This window comes from Eschrichtius robustus, chromosome 5 (assembly GCF_028021215.1).
Source record: "Eschrichtius robustus isolate mEscRob2 chromosome 5, mEscRob2.pri, whole genome shotgun sequence".
NCBI classification, from domain to species: Eukaryota; Metazoa; Chordata; class Mammalia; order Artiodactyla; family Eschrichtiidae; genus Eschrichtius; species Eschrichtius robustus.
The window spans coordinates 140,258,152-140,274,396 of NC_090828.1; the positions used below are offsets into that span (position 1 = coordinate 140,258,152).

Genomic DNA, 16,245 nt, shown 5'->3' on the forward strand with positions numbered 1-16,245 from the left:
TAAAGCTACTGACTGTGTGGCCATGGCAAGGTCAGCCCGGTCAACGAGTGATCCTGTGTCGCCTGAGAAGACAGCTTGGATTCTCTCCAAAAGGAAAAAATAAGGATAACTGTATCCATGAATTTTCAGTGCTAAGTTCCTAAGGTACAAATTCCTATTACATATTGCTAACATTTCTAGTAAGAAACTGTAAAAGCTTAGCTACAGCAGTAAAAGAGATCATGTGAGTTGGTAACTCTTCCAGCTTTGCAGAATCACAAGAGCTACCCAAGCCCTCCCAATTCCATTTACGGAATTAGAATATCACCAAAAACCATTTTTTCATGTAGTTGAAACAGCGATTAGAACAACACATTCTGTTCCAAATTTCTCACAACTTCCTTGGAAGGTTCTTCCAAAACGACCACTTTCTGGCCACACATCATCAAATGGACCTTCTTCCCAGCACACGGTGAAAATACCACATTAGGCATGACTGTTTCCTTTCTCCTAACTCTCAAAGAAGCCAGATGTGCACAGGTGGTCTCGGCTGTTCCCACCCCCTGTCTATTCTGTCCCCTTGCCTTAGAGGACAGACAGCACTGCAGGGTCAGTGCGGAATCAGAAATGCCAGCACAGCCCAGCTTGGGTGCCATCCCCACACCATCCTGCCCTCACAGACACACAGACGCACCTATGCTGAAGGGTTTTGTTTGGCAACATACAGACCCTGCCAAACCGTGACACTAAGGTGGGAACACAACACACGAGCTTGAGAAGAAAGTGGGTTTGCTGGTTCTTATGTGAAGCGTCTGTGATGCTCAGACCTCAAAAGCAGTGATGGGACAGCCCCCCGTGAGGTGGCAGCTGGCCCGCCCCTCAGACATGGCCCCTGCCTCTCCCACACACAGAAGACCCCGGGCAAGAACAGCCACAAGGGCAGTAGGGCAGGGGGCGGGGTGAGAAAGAGCAGAGACCCTTGCTGCCAGGCCCTCCCAAGCCTGTAAGCACAGTGCTGTCACCCTGAGAAGCTCTGAAGTCACTTGTCCTCCCGGGTTTCCTCTGGCCCAGGCACACCCAGTGAGGCCCACAGGACCTGACCACCACCCCCTCCGCCCCATGCTGCCCAGCAGGCGCACCCCCTTCCATTCCTTTTGGAGCTTATTAGGCAAACTGGGCCCCTCGATGAAAGGAGATGGTTCATGTGGACAGTCTCAAGGAGACTCCAGAATAGTGATGGATGCCGGAAGTTCCCTCCAATGGCAGCGTGGTGAGAACTGGCAGCAGTCAGTGCTCCACCAAGGCAGGGCCCCAGCTCGGCAAGAGTCATGAGGTTCTCTCCAGCTATGAGAGAACCAGGCTTAGCGGCTCTGGCACTGGGAGGAGATGGTACCACCCCTTCCTGTAGGGTTTGGCCACCCTCCGCTTTCAGCCAGCCTCTTGGCACCTGCAGAGCCATGACATGTGTGGTCACCAGGCCTCTGCTCACTGTGGTCCCCAAGAGACCCAACCTGCTTCACACATGCTGCCACTGAGGCAAGAAGAAGGGGGAGTCACTCTGCTCACACCCCGACAGCCAGGGCACGGGCCATGACCAAACCTGACTTCCGAGGGGAGGACCGCAGCCCACCATACACCAAAGGACCAGAATGCATTCATATGGAGGAACAGAGGGGCAAGGGCCCACCACCGAACGCCCTCTTCCTAGGAGACAAGGAAGGGTAGAAAGAGGACACACCTGGCAGGCACTGCAGCAAGCAAGCAGAGCACTGTTACTACCCGTAGTCAGACAGGACCCAGCCCAGGAAAATAGGAGTTGGTCCAGGTCTCACACCAGGACACAGAGAGGCACGGTGTCACCTCCAGGGACAGCCAGTCCATGCTCTGCCCACACTGCCCCATTCACCTCTCACAAAAAACTGAAGAGTTCTCTAAGTTTTGCAGATGAAGAAAATGAAATGTGGAGAAGTACTGAAATTTACTTAGCATCACAAAGCCCATATTCATCCTACCACATCATGGCAGTAAGAAATGCCTGGAAAACAGGGCCTTCAACTGGATGCAGACTGTAAGTGCTGAAATGCCTATGATATGCAGGGTGGTCCTGAATTCAAGGCCCAGAACTGTACCACTTGTACACTCTCCTGGGGATTTCAGAAACACAGGCTTCAGAGCTGAGGAATGCCTAGGAAACCCACCCTCACTGCTGCCCCCGTTGCTATGGACAAGCTGGCTCCTACCATTGCGCTGGGACGGAAGGGGCTCAGGAAGTCACAGGCACCACTCTCCATGAGCAGCCCCTCCCCAAACAGGCGCTGCTGCTGCCCACTGCTCCCAAGGCCAGGACAGTTTATGTGAGACGACACAAAGCAAAGGCTCCCAGCTCGTGTGTGGTCCCCAGAGCCCAGGGCACATATGCGGTGGCACCCAGCTGCTTGGGGACGGTGTGCAGCAGCCACCACACAGGCAGAAATGGGAGCCATAGGAGTCCCACATGTCTGCAGACACTTAGGTACCTCATTCTTCTTCTGATGGATCTTCCTGCACTTCATTTATCCTTCCATTTACAAAAGTAGCCCAAGGAAGAACAGTAGTTAACCATCTCATGTTCTGAACATTTAAAAGCAAACTGGGGACTTCCCTGGTGGCACAGTGGTTAAGAATCCACCTGCCAATGCAGGGGACACGGGTTCAATCCCTGGTCCAGTAAGATCCAACATACCAGAGAGCAACTAAGCCCATGTGCCACAACTACTGAGCCCCCACGCCACAACTACTGAAGCCCTTGCACACCTAGAGCCCATGCTCCACAACAAGAGAAGCCACCACAGTGAGAAGGCCGCTCACCGCAATGAAGAGCAGCCCCCACTTGCCACAACTAGAGAAAGCCTGCGCACAGCAACGAAGACCCAACGCAGCCAAAAATAAATAAATAAAATAATTTTTTAAAAAATTTAAGAAAAGCAAACTGGGGTGATGTCAGCATCCTGGCAGCATGAGATGTCCCTCCTTTTTGTCCCCCTCTTTTGACAGCTAACTAGGCATTCATCCATGAAGAAAAGTACTTCTGCAGGAGCAGTAGGGTCCAAAGGATCTAGGAAGAGGCTCTCCTGCCTGTGTATCCAGTAATAAGCAGACAGACCCCAGCCCAGGCTGTGAAACAAGTAGGAGCCAGCAATGCCTTTCTAATCCCTCTTGGCCATGGTCAGGGAAAACCTGGAGAGTGCTGACCTGGGCTGATGCCCACGAATAAGAGAGAATTTGTAGAAGTCCAGCCTTCCTGAAAGGAGATTCCAGCATGTCACTGAAGGAAAACAGTAGGAGTCAGGACACACTGGTGAGGGTAATAGGAACTTGGTCAATGCTGTCCCTCCCCCAAGGCCACACAGCACAGGGCTGAACCAGCTGACAGGGGAAGGACAGTAGTGAGGGACTGCTTGGCTTCCCCGCCTGTGCAGAATGCAGCTGGAGAACCCACTTCTCTCTGCCAGCACCAAAGTACTCAGGCAGGGCTTCCATGCCTGTGAGGAGGGAGGTCAGAAAATAGTCAAATGAGATTATCAAAGGGCATTAAAGGATCACAGTTCCTGATGACTTCACTCGGCACTTCAGCAGGAAGTTTGACCACAAACCTCTGGGAGAAACTCACCCTAGGATCCCCCCCCAAAGCCTGAAGGCACCCCTAAAAGCCCTCCTCTGCCTCTGCAATGGCTCCTAGTACATGTTCCCTGTGTAGTGGTGAGAGCACTCCTGGTCAATGGTAAATGGAGTGCTGCCAGAGAACAGACCAGGTCTGTGGGCAAGGGAGAACTGGAGCTGTAGCACCACCTTCTGCAAACAAAAGAGACGTTTCCAGCAGCCAGCCTGGTGAGCTGTAAGAACCAGAGAACACATAAAAGTTTACAAATTCTGCTACAAGAAGGAGTAAGAAGAGTGCAGCAGGTGTGTCCATACCAGGTCAGAGAAAGTCTCAGGTATTAAAGGACCAACAAATGGTATATCCCACCTGAATACAACTAGTAAATATTTGAGGAGATGTCTGCTACTTCAAATGAGAAAGCAGCAATGCAAAGCTACAAGGAACGTGAAAAATCAAGGAAATATGTCATCACCAAAGATAACAACAGTCCTCCAATAACTTAACTCAAAGGCACAGAATTTTACTATCTAGCTGATAAAGAATTTAAAATAGCTGTACTGATATAGAGAACAAACTAGTGGTTACCAGTGGGGAGGGGGGGAGGGGCAATATAAAGGTAAGGGAGAGGGAGGTACAAACTACTGGGTATAAGATAGGCTACAAGGATGTATTGTACAACATGGGGAAAGTAGCCAGTATTTTGTAATAACTATAAATGGAGTGTAACCTTTTAAATTGTATGAAAAAAATAAATAGCTGTATTGAGGACATTCAATGACCTACAAGGAAAGACAGAAAGGCAACTCAATGAAATCAGGAAAACAACACATGAACAAAATGAGAAAATTAACAAATGGATAGAAATCATAAAAGAGAACCAAACAGAAATTCTGGAGCGAAAGAACTCAATGAATGAGATGGAAAATGCAATAGAGCATCAACAGCAGAGTAGAATAAATGGAAGATAAAAAAAGTGACCTATTGGACAGGAACTATGAAATAACTGAATCAGAGGAAACCAAAGAAGAAAGAATGAACAAGAGCAAAGAAAGCCTTCATGATCTGTGGAGCTCTGTCAAACATTCATGTAGGATAACTGGGGTTCCAGAATGAGATGAGAGAAAGAAGGGTGAAGAAACTTTATTTAAAGAAGTAATAGCTGAGAACATCCCAAACCTGGGAAAAGACTTGGACATGCAAGTTCATGTAATCTCAATGTAAAAAGTCCCTCTCTGATACAATATAATGAAAATACCAACAATAAAAAATGAACAGAGAAACTTAATATCTCTCAACAAACCCTACAGGCCATGAGAGAGTGAAATGACATATTCAAAGTGTTGATAGATAAAAATTGCCAACCAAGAATACACAGCAAAGTTATCCTACAGATACAAAGGAGAAATAAAGGTTTTCCCAGACAAACAAAAGCTGATGGAGTTCACCACCATTACAGATGCCCTGTAAGACATACTGAAAGGAGTTCTTCAATAACAACAACAAAGGGGAGACCTTCAAGATGGCAGAGGAGTAAGTCATGGAGATCACCTTCCTCCCCACAAATAAATCAAAAATACATCTACATGTGCAACAACTCCTACAGAACACCTACCGAACACTGGCAGAAGACCTCAGACTTCCCAAAAGGCAAGAAAATCCACATGTACCTGGGTAGGGCAAAAGAAAAAAGAAAAACAGAGACAAAAGAATAGGGACGGGACCTGCACCAGTGGGAGGGAGCTGTGAAGGAGGAAAGGTTTCCACACACTAGGAAGCCCCTTCATGGGCGGAGACTGCGTGTGGCGGAGGCGGGAAGCTTCGGAGCCACGGAGGAGAGCGCAGCCACAGGGGTGCGAGGGCAAAGTGGAGAGATTCCCGCACAGAGGATAAGTGCCGACCAGCACTCACCAGCCCGAGAGGCTTATCTGCTCACCCGCCGGGACGGGCAGAGGCTGGGAGCTGAAGCTCGGGCTTCGGTCGGATCGCAGGGAGATGACAGGGGTTGACTGCGTGAACACAGCCTGAAGTGATTAGTACACCACGGCTAGCCGGGAGGGAGTCCGGGAAAAGGTCTGGACCTGCCGAACAGGCAAGAGACTTTTTCTTGCCTCTTTGTTTCCTGGTGCGCGAGGAGAGGGGATTCAGAGCGCCGCCTAAACGAGCTCCAGAGACGGGTGTGAGCCGCGGCTATCAGCGCAGACCCCAGAGACGGGCATGGGACGCTAAGTCTGCTGCTGCCACCACCAAGAAGCCTGTGTGCAAGCACAGGTCACTATCCACACCTCCCCTCCCAGGAGCCTGTGCAGCCCGCCACTGCCAGGGTCCCGTGATCCAGGGCCAACTTCCCTGGGAGAACGCACGGCGCGCCTCGGGCTGGTGCAATGTCACGCCGGCCTCTGCTGCCGCAGGCTCGCCCTGCATCCGTACCCCTCCCTCCCCCCGGCCTGAGTGAGCCAGAGCCCCCGAAGCAGCTGCTCCTTTAACCCCGTCCTGTGTGAGCGAAGAACAGACACCCTCAGGCAACCTACACGCAGAGGCGGGGCCACATCCAAAGCTGAACACCAGGAGCTGTGAGAACAAAAAGGAGAAAGGGAAATTTCTCCCAGCAGCCTCAGGAGCAGCGGATTAAAGCTCCACAAACAACTGGATGCACCCGCATCTGTGGAATACCTGAATAGACAACGAATCATCCCAAATTGAGGAGGTGGACTTTGGGAGAAAGATATATTATTTTTTCCCCTTTTCCTCTTTTTGTGAGTGTGTATGTGTATGCCTCTGTGGGAGATTTTGTCTGTATAGCTTTGCTTTAACCATTTGTCCTAGGGTTTTCTCCGTCCTTTTTTTTTTTTACTGAAAAAAAATTTTTTTCCATAATAATTATTTTTTATTTTAATTATTTTATTTTATTTTATCTTACTTTATTTTATTTTATTTTATCCTCTTTCTTTCTTTCTTTCTTTCTTTCTATTTTTTCTCCCTTTTATTCTGAGCCGTGTGGATGAAAGGCTCTTAGTGCTCCGGCCAGGAGTCAGGGCTGTGCCTCTGAGTTGGGAGAGCCAACTTCAGGACACTAGTCCACAAGAGACCTCCCAGCTCCATGTAATACCAAACAGCAAAAATCTCCCAGAGATCTCCATCTCAACACAAAGACCCAGCTTCACTCAACGACCAGCAAGCTATAGTGCTGGACATCCTATGCCAAACAAATAGTAAGACACGAACACAGCCCCATCCATTAGCAGAGAGGCTGTCTGAAATCATAATAAGGCCACAGACACCCTAAAACACACCACCAGATGTGGACCTGCCCACCAGAAAGACAAGATCCAGCCTCATCCACCAGAACACAGGCACTAGTCCCCTCCACCACGAAGCCTACACAACCCACTGAACCAACCTTAGCCACTGGGGACAGATACCAAAAACAACAGGAACTACAAACCTGCAGCCTGCGAAAAGGAGACCCCAAAGCAATACAAGCCTACCTCAAGAAACAGGAAACATCTCAAATAAACAACCTAACCTTGCACCTAAAGCAGTTAGAGAAAGAAGAACAAAAAAACCCCAAAGTTAGCAGAAGGAAAGAAATTATAAAGAGCAGATCAGAAATAAATGGAAAAGAAATGAAGGAAACAATAGCAAAGATCAATAAAACTAAAAGCTGGTTCTTTGAGAAGATAAACAAAATTGATAAACCATTAGCCAGACTCATCAAGAAAAAAAGGGAGAAGACTCAGATCAATAGAATTAGAAATGAATAAGGAGAAGTAACAACTGACACTGCAGAAATACAAAGCATCCTAAGAGACTACTACAAACAACTCTATGCCAATAAAATGGACAACCTGGAAGAAATGGACAAATTCTTAGAAATGCACAACCTGCCGAGACTGAACCAGGAAGAAATAGAAAATATGAACAGACCAATCACAAGCACTGAAATTGAAACTGTGATTAAAAATCTTCCAACAAACAAAAGCCCAGGACCAGATGGCTTCACAGGCGAATTCTATCAAACATTTAGAGAAGAGCTAGCACCTATCCTTCTCAAACTCTTCCAAAATATTGCAGAGGGAGGAACACTCCCAAACTCATTCTATGAGGCCACCATCACCCTGATACCAAAACCAGACAAAGATGTCACAAAGAAAGAAAACTACAGGCCAATATCACTGATGAACATAGACGCAAAAATCCTCAACAAAATACTAGCAAACAGAATCCAACAGCACATTAAAAGGATCATACACCATGATCAAGTGGGGTTTATTCCAGGAATGCAAGGATTCTTCAATATACGCAAATCAATCAACATGATACACCATATTAACAAACTGAAGGAGAAAAACCATATGATCATCTCAATAGATGCAGAGAAAGCTTTTGACAAAATTCAACACCTATTTATGATAAAAGCCCTGCAGAAAGTAGGCATAGAGGGAACTTTCCTCAACATAATAAAGGCCATATATGACAAACCCACAGCCAACATCATCTTCAATGGTGAAAAACTGAAACCATTTCCACTAAGATCAGGAACAAGACAAGGTTGCCCACTCTCACCACTATTATTCAACATAGTTTTGGAAATTTTAGCCACAGCAGTCAGAGAAGAAAAAGAAATAAAAGGAATCTAAATCGGAAAAGAAGAAGTAAAGCTGTCACTGTTTGCAGATGACATGATACTATACATAGAGAATCCTAAAGATGCTACCAGAAAACTACTAGAGCTAATCAATGAATTTGGTAAAGTTGCAGGATACAAAATTAATGAACAGAAATCTCTTGCATTTCTATACACTAATGATGAAAAATCTGAAAGTGAAATTACAAAAACACTCCCATTTACCATTGCAACAAAGAAAATAAAATATCTAGGAATAAACCTACCTAAGGAGACAAAAGACTTGTATGCAGAAAATTATAAGACACTGATGAAAGAAATGAAAGATGATACAAATAGATGGAGAGATATACCATGTTCTTGGATTGGAAGAATCAACATTGTGAAAATGACTCTACTACCCAAAGCAATCTACAGATTCAATGCAATCCCTATCAAACTACCACTGGCACTTTTCACAGAACTAGAACAAAAAATTTCACAATTTGTATAGAAACACAAAAGACCCCGAATAGCCAAAGCAATCTTGAGAATGAAAAATGGAGCTAGAGGAATCAGGTTCCTTGACTTCAGACTATACTACAAAGCTACAGTAATCAAGACAGTATGGTACTGGCACAAAAACAGAAACATAGATCAATGGAACAGGATAGAAAGCCCAGAGATAAACTCACACATATGGTCACCTTATCTTTGATAAAGGAGGCAAGCATATACAGTGGAGAAAAGACAGCCTCTTCAATAAGTGGTGCTGGGAAAACTGGACAGCTACATGTAAAGGAATGAAATTAGAACACTCCCTAACACCATACACAAAAATAAACTCAAAATGGATTAAAGACCTAAATGTAAGGCCAGACACTATCAAACTCTTAGAGGAAAACATAGGCAGAACACTCTATGACATAAATCACAGCAAGATCCTTTTTGACCCACCTCCTAGAGAAATGGAAATAAAAACAAAAAGAAACAGATGGGACCTAATGAAACTTAAAAGCTTTTGCACAGCCAAGGAAACCATAAACAAGACCAAAAGACCACCCTCAGAATTGGAGAAAATATTTGCAAATGAAGCAACTGACAAAGGATTAATCTCCAAAATTTACAAGCACCTCATGCAGCTCAATAACAAAAAAACAAACAATCCAATCCAAAAATGGGCAGAAGACCTAAATAGACATTTCTCCAAAGAAGATATACAGATTGCCAACAAACACATGAAAGAATGCTCAACATCATTAATCATTAGAGAAATGCAAATCAAAACTACAATGAGATATCATCTCACACCAGTCAGAACGACCATCATCAAAATGTCTACAAACAATAAATGCTGGAGAGGGTGTGGAGAAAAGGGAACACTCTTGCACCGTTGGTGGGAATGTAAATTGATACAGCCACTATGGAGAACAGTATGCAGGTTCCTTTAAAAACTAAAAATAGAACTACCATATGACCCAGCAATCCCACTACTGGGCATATACCCTGAGAAAACCATAATTCAAAAAGAGTCATGTACCAAAATGTTCATTGCAGCTCTATTTACAATAGCCAGGACATGGAAGCAACCTAAGTGTCCATCATCAGATGAATGGATAAAGAAGATGTGGCACATATATACAATGGAATATTACTCAGCCATAAAAAGAAACGAAATTGAGTTATTTGTAGTGAGATGGATGGAGTTAGAGTCTGTCATACAGAGTGAAGTAATTCAGAAAGAGAAAAACAAATACAGTATGCTAAGACATATATATGGAATCTAAGGAAGAAGAAAAAAAGGTCATGAAGAACCTAGTGGCAAGACAGGAATAAAGACACAGACCTACTAGAGAATGAACTTGAGGATATGGTGGGGGGGGAGGGTAAGATGTGCCAAAGTGAGAGAGTGACATGGACATATATACACTACCAAACGTAAAATAGATAGCCAGTGGGAAGCAAACGCATAGCACAGGGAGATCAGCTCTGTGCTTTGTGACCACCTAGGGGGGTGGGATAGGGAGGGTGGGAGGCAGGGAGATGCAAGAGGGAAGAGATATGGGAACATATGTATATGTATAAGTGATTCACTTTGTTATAAAGCAGAAACTAACACACCATTGTAAAGCAATTATACTCCAATAAAGATGTTTTAAAAAAATGAATGCAGATTTTCAGGAAAAAAAAAAAAGAAAACTACAATGAGATATCATCTCACACTGGTCAGAATGGCCATCATCAAAAAATCTAGAAACAATAAATGCTGGAGAGGGTGTGGAGAAAAGGGAACACTCTTGCATTGTTGGTGGGAATGTAAATTGATACAGCCACTATGGAGAACAGTATGGTGGTTCTTTAAAAAAGTAAAAACAGAACTACCATACGACCCAGCAATCCCACTACTGGGCGTATACCCTGAGAAAACCATAATTCAAAAAGAGTCATGTACCAAAATGTTCATTGCAGCTCTATTTACAATAGTCAGGACAAGGAAGCAACCTAAGTGTCCATCAACAGATGAATGGATAAAGAAGATGTGGCACATATATACAATGGAATATTACTCAGCCATAAAAAGAAACGAAATTGAGTTATTTGTAGTGAGATGGATGGAGTTAGAGTCTGTCATACAGAGTGAAGTAAGTCAGAAAGAGAAAAACAAATATAGTATGCTAAGACATATATATGGAATCTAAGGAAGAAGAAAAAAGGTCATGAAGAACCTAGTGGCAAGACAGGAATAAAGACACAGACCTACTAGGGAATGGACTTGAGGATATGCGGAGGGGGAAGGGTAAGCTGTGACAAAGTGAGAGAGTGGTATGGACATATATACACTACCAAACGTAAAATAGATAGCTAGTGGGAAGCAGCCGCAGAGCACAGGGAGATCAGCTTGGTGCTTTGTGACCACCTAGAGGGGTGGGATAGGGAGGGTGGGAGGGAGGGAGATGCAGGAGGGAGGAGATGTGGGGACGTGTGTATATGTATGGCTGATCCACTTTGTTATAAAGCAGAAACTGACACACCATTGTAAAGCAATTACACTCCAATAAAGATGTTAAAAAAAATAAAAGGAAAGGAAAAGAATACAAGATGACAAATTCAAATAAATAAATAAATAAATAAAAATAAACTCAAAATGGATTAAAGACATAAATGTAAGCATGGACACTATAAATCTCTTAGAGGAAAACATAGGAAGAACACTTTTTGACATAAATCACAGCAAGATCTTTTTGACCCACCTCCTAGAGTAATGGAAATAAAACCAGAAATAAACAAATGGGACCTAATGAAACTTTAAAGCTTTTGCACAGCAAAGGAAACTATAAACAAGACAAAAAGACAACCCTCAGAATGGGAGAACATATTTGCAAACGAATCAATGAACAAAGGATTAGTCTCCAAAATATATAAACAGCTCATGCAGCTCAATATCAAAAAAACAAACAACCCAATCAAAAAATGGGCAGAAGACCTAAACAGACATTTTTCCAAAGAAGACATACAGATGGTCAAGAGGCACATGAAAAGCTGCTCAACATCACTAATCATTAGAGAAATGCAAGTCAGAACTACAATGAGGCATCACCTCACCCCAGTTAGAATGGGCATCATGAGACAATCCACAAACAACAAATGCTGGAGAGGGTGTGGAGAAAAGGGAACCCTCTTGCACTGGTGGTGGGAATGTAAATTGATACAGCCACTATGGAGAACAGTATGGAGGTTCCTTAAAAAATTGAAAATGGAATTACCATATGACCCACAATCCCACTACTGGGCATATACCCAGAGAAAACTATAATTCAAAAAGACACATGCTCTCCAATGTTCATTGCAGCACTATTTACAATAGCCAGGTCATGGAAGCAACCTAAATGCTCATCGACAGACTTATGGATAAAGAAGTTGTGTTACATATATACAATGGAATATTACTCAGCCATAAAATGGAACAAAATTGAGTCATTTGTTGAGACGTGGATGGATCTAGAGACTGTCATACAGAGTGAAGTAAGTCAGAAAGAGAAAAGCAAATATCGTATATTAACGTATACATGTGGAACCTAGAAAAATGGTACAGATGAACCTGTTTGCAGGACAGAAATCGAGACACAGAGGTAGAGAAGAAACGTATGGACACCAAGGGGGGAAAGTGGCGGGGGTGTGGGTGGTGGTGTGATGATTTGGGAGATTGGGATTGACATGTATACACTGATGTGTATAAAATGGATGACAAATAAGAACCTGCTGTATTAAAAAATACAATAAAATAAAATTCAAAAGTAAATAAATAAATAAATTGGCATTGGACTGTACTTTTTTAATTACTAGTGACTGTGACTGATTAAAGCACATTGAATCTATTGTATCCATACGTTCAAAATGATATTCAAAAAAATCTAAGAGACACAAAATAACTCAGTGGATACCACTGTAAGTTGCTAAGGCAGCAATTCACTGCTATGAAAATCATTAATTAAAGAAAATTCATCTTGTGTCTCTGGCATGAAGTGTGTGTCACAATAAGGAAATTGGGCGGGAGAAAGTTCTTCAATACAGAATGAATCATTTATAAATGCAGATGGAAGGACAGAAAGTTTACTGTAAATGCTAATGAAACCACTGAGTCAGGCAATGGTCCCTGGTGGGTATTAAAGCCATTAAGAGCAAAGGTAGCGGCAGGGAGCGTGACAGCAAACAGGCTGGGCTGCTACCACCTAAACTCACTGGGCAATCTCAGCGTCCCCGAAAGGAGGACACCGATTCCTTCTCCTCCATACAACTCAAACTCCCAGCACACCTGTGAAGCATATGAGCCCCAAAATTTAACCTGAAGGCTTCAGATCTAAACTGTAGTCCGTCGGAGAGAGAGGGACTAGAGTAACAATCCAGGGTGCGGGATACTCTACAGAAAAACAGAACAGGATTTTTCAACCAGATGGTGGTGCAGTAAAGACCTGGCAAGCCTGAGGCAGCCGTCATTAGAAGGGCCTTTAGAAGCGCTTGCTCCAGGGTTGGCCTTGGCTGACATCTGAGTACTTGGCTTTTGAAATGTCCCCTGTGTTACCAAGTGAGAAGGTTGCTCTGTGGGCCTGGAGTTCTGCATTCTGCTGTACCAGTATGCCTAAACTGTTGGTATAAAAATGTGCCTTATTGTGAACATCTGCCTTACGTCTGGGAGCCTGGGACTTTGGTGGGCTGAGGGTGCCTATGTGACAAGCCCCCGACAGCAGCCTTGGGCTCTGAGTCTCAAGCATCCTGCCCTTGGCAGAAACACTGCCACGGGGGGCGGAGTGTGTTCTCTGTGGCCTCTCGGGGAGAAAACTGCTCAGCAACCTGCTCCTGGACCCCTCTGGACTCTGCCGGATCACAGAGTGTGTGCGTGGCCATAGGCACTCTGAAACAATGGTAATATTGATTGAAAAGAAAACAGAGAAAGAATGGAGAGAATACAGCTGCCCCAGAATAAAAGAGACATGAAGAGAAAGAGCAACTAAACCAGTGAGTGGACCTTGCTGGACAACTAGGGGCTCAACTTGCTGGAGCCAGGCAGACCAGACAGCCGCAGGGGACTTCAGGAGCTATCCTGGTGACTCCTCCCTCAGCTCACCTCCTCGAAGGTCCACGGCACTTCTCATACCTCGGGAAGAAACACCTCTTCACAGTCACATCCTCTCCTGACCCTCCAGGCTCAGTCCACTGGAGCCAACATTCCCATCAACACGTTGTTGTAAATCTGGTTTCACAATCAAATCAACAATGGACCTGCCCAGCCCAGGCAGTGTCTGAACTTTGTTCCATGCTATTGAAGGTATAGCCACACTTAAAGTTTCCCAGAAAAATTGAATTTATGGGACATGAGATCATTTGTGAAAAGGCTCATTAGCCGAATTGATAAGCATAAAAGATAATAATCCTTCCCCACATGTCTCCCAAGGTCTCCCAGGTCCCCATCATGCACACAATCCTATGAAGCAGCTAGGGGGCGTTTTAACATGCCCATCTTACAGAAGAAGACCCTGAGTCTCAGAGAGGTTCAACATTTGTCCCCTCAGGATCACACTTTGTGTGAGCAGCAAAGTGAGGGTGAGAAAATCACATGCATATTCAGTTTTCTCAATAAATTTTGTTGGTGCCTGGCAAAACTTATCTTGCATATGTCAATTGCCAAGATTCAGCAGATATTCCAGTACAGAGCAATTTTCTACCTAGAATGAGGGAAATGTTACTTTTTAGGAAAGACACTATTTCAATTTGATTAAGATGCAAGACTAAGCCCATCTCTAGCACCCAACAAGTAAGTGTTAAAATACACCTGTGGGTGCACAGATAAACCCAGGAGAGCAGGCATGCAAGTTACCTCAAATATAATCAGCACGTAGACCCCAGCAAGAATGACCGCAGCAATGGTCACTTGTGCTTCAATGCTTGTGCGGAGGTATTGATGAGCCATCAAAAGAGGAACAACCTGGGTCTGCTGGAGGGAGGCTCGAACGCTGATGGAAACAGGCTCTCTGCAGAATGAAGCAAAGATCTTACCACTGATAAGGGAAACAGCCCAGCCATCAACCATTAGTGCTTGCTCCCTCGGTGTCTTTCCCAACACGTCATCCATGGCCATAACCAGAGCCTGAACTGATCTCAGAGTGACTCACACAATGCCTGACCCAGCAGATGGGGAGCCCTGAGCACAGGCAAGCTGTGTGAGATGCATGCACAGCCTCCCCATGGCCAGGGCCCTCTGACATAGCTACTCAGCCCCCATCAGGTAGCGCCTTCTTTCCTTCCGCTGCCACTCCAACAATGAACAGGGAGCAGGGAAGTTCACAGTGGTTCTAGCCATTTAATTTTCCCTCTTCCTCCTCACCACATACCTGACTGCTTTACCTGCTAACAAATAGCATAGCCGACTATTCTCACATGTGAGAGATTTGGAAAAGGATGTGCAACCTGAGAACAGGTAGACAGGTTGTCACCAACAGTGTGAAAGCACCAGGAACAAGAAGCATGTAAGTCAGCAACAGCATGTGGCATGGTGAAAATAAAGCACTTTCTAAAATTTCAGTAACTGTTCTGAGCTGAATTGTGTCCCTTCAATATGTGGACTTCCTAACCCCACTTCAGAATGTGACTGTATTTGGAGATAAGGTCTTCACAAAGGTGATTAAGTCAAAAATAGTGATACCAATATGACTGGTGTCCTTATAAGAAAAGGAGTTTGGGGCACAGACATGCACAGAGGGACAAGCACATGAGAACACAGGGGGAAGATGGTGTCTACACACCAAGGAGAGGGGCCTCAGGAGAGACACACCCTGCTGACAACTTGAGGAAATAAATTTCTACTGTTTAAGCCACCCGTCTGTGATATTTGTTATAGCAGGCCTAGCAAACTCATACAGTAACCAAGAGTACAGACTTAATATGGAGTGGTATTAAAGAAAAAAAGAATCCTAAAGTTTTCTAGAATTCCCCATTGCATAGCTTCATGATATTAATGAATTTAAAGCATCAGCTATAAAATACCATTTGCTTCAAAATGGGCCCTGTAATCAATCCTCTTACTTCCTGACACGTGTGGTTTTGACGCCCGGCCACAGCCTTATGTTCACTGTCTACACAAGAGAAGCATCTCGTCCGAGCCCGTAACTGGCCTGACTATTCATAACTGGAGTCCCAAGAGTCACACTTCTCTAGGTGGGCATGTCCCAGAGGAGCTACCCCAAGACCTACCTGCTCAGAACCTCAAAGGTCCTGCTCAGCACCGTGCGCTCACTTCTGCTTGGATTTAAAAACACTGTCCAGTTATGAGTGACCTGTAAAAGTCAAAGCATGAAATCCTGGTAAGGCTTTGAACCTGGGCCGTCACCTGGTCCCGTGCTGTTCAATGTAGGTCCTTGTTTAGAATAAGAAAAGGAGAAAGAGAGGAGCACGAAGCTTTTTCGCACGGAGACGCTAGAGATGGCCAGGTGGCGTGCAGCTGGAAATGTCCACAACTGGAGGGCTGTGT

General features: G+C 44.7%; 1 protein-coding gene across 11 annotated transcripts in view; it reads right to left on the reverse strand.

The window, feature by feature from the left end:
* The window catches only part of OCA2 (OCA2 melanosomal transmembrane protein), a 279,191-nt gene that overhangs the window by 187,682 nt on the left and 75,264 nt on the right, over window positions 1-16,245 (reverse strand). For all 11 annotated transcript variants that reach the window (XM_068545349.1, XM_068545344.1, XM_068545345.1 and 8 more), the window contains 2 exons: window positions 15,969-16,051; window positions 14,596-14,749 (listed from right to left, as the gene is read on the reverse strand). In XM_068545349.1, the coding sequence (XP_068401450.1) occupies window positions 14,596-14,749; window positions 15,969-16,051 (237 nt within the window). The remainder of the gene's footprint in view (window positions 1-14,595; window positions 14,750-15,968; window positions 16,052-16,245) is intronic.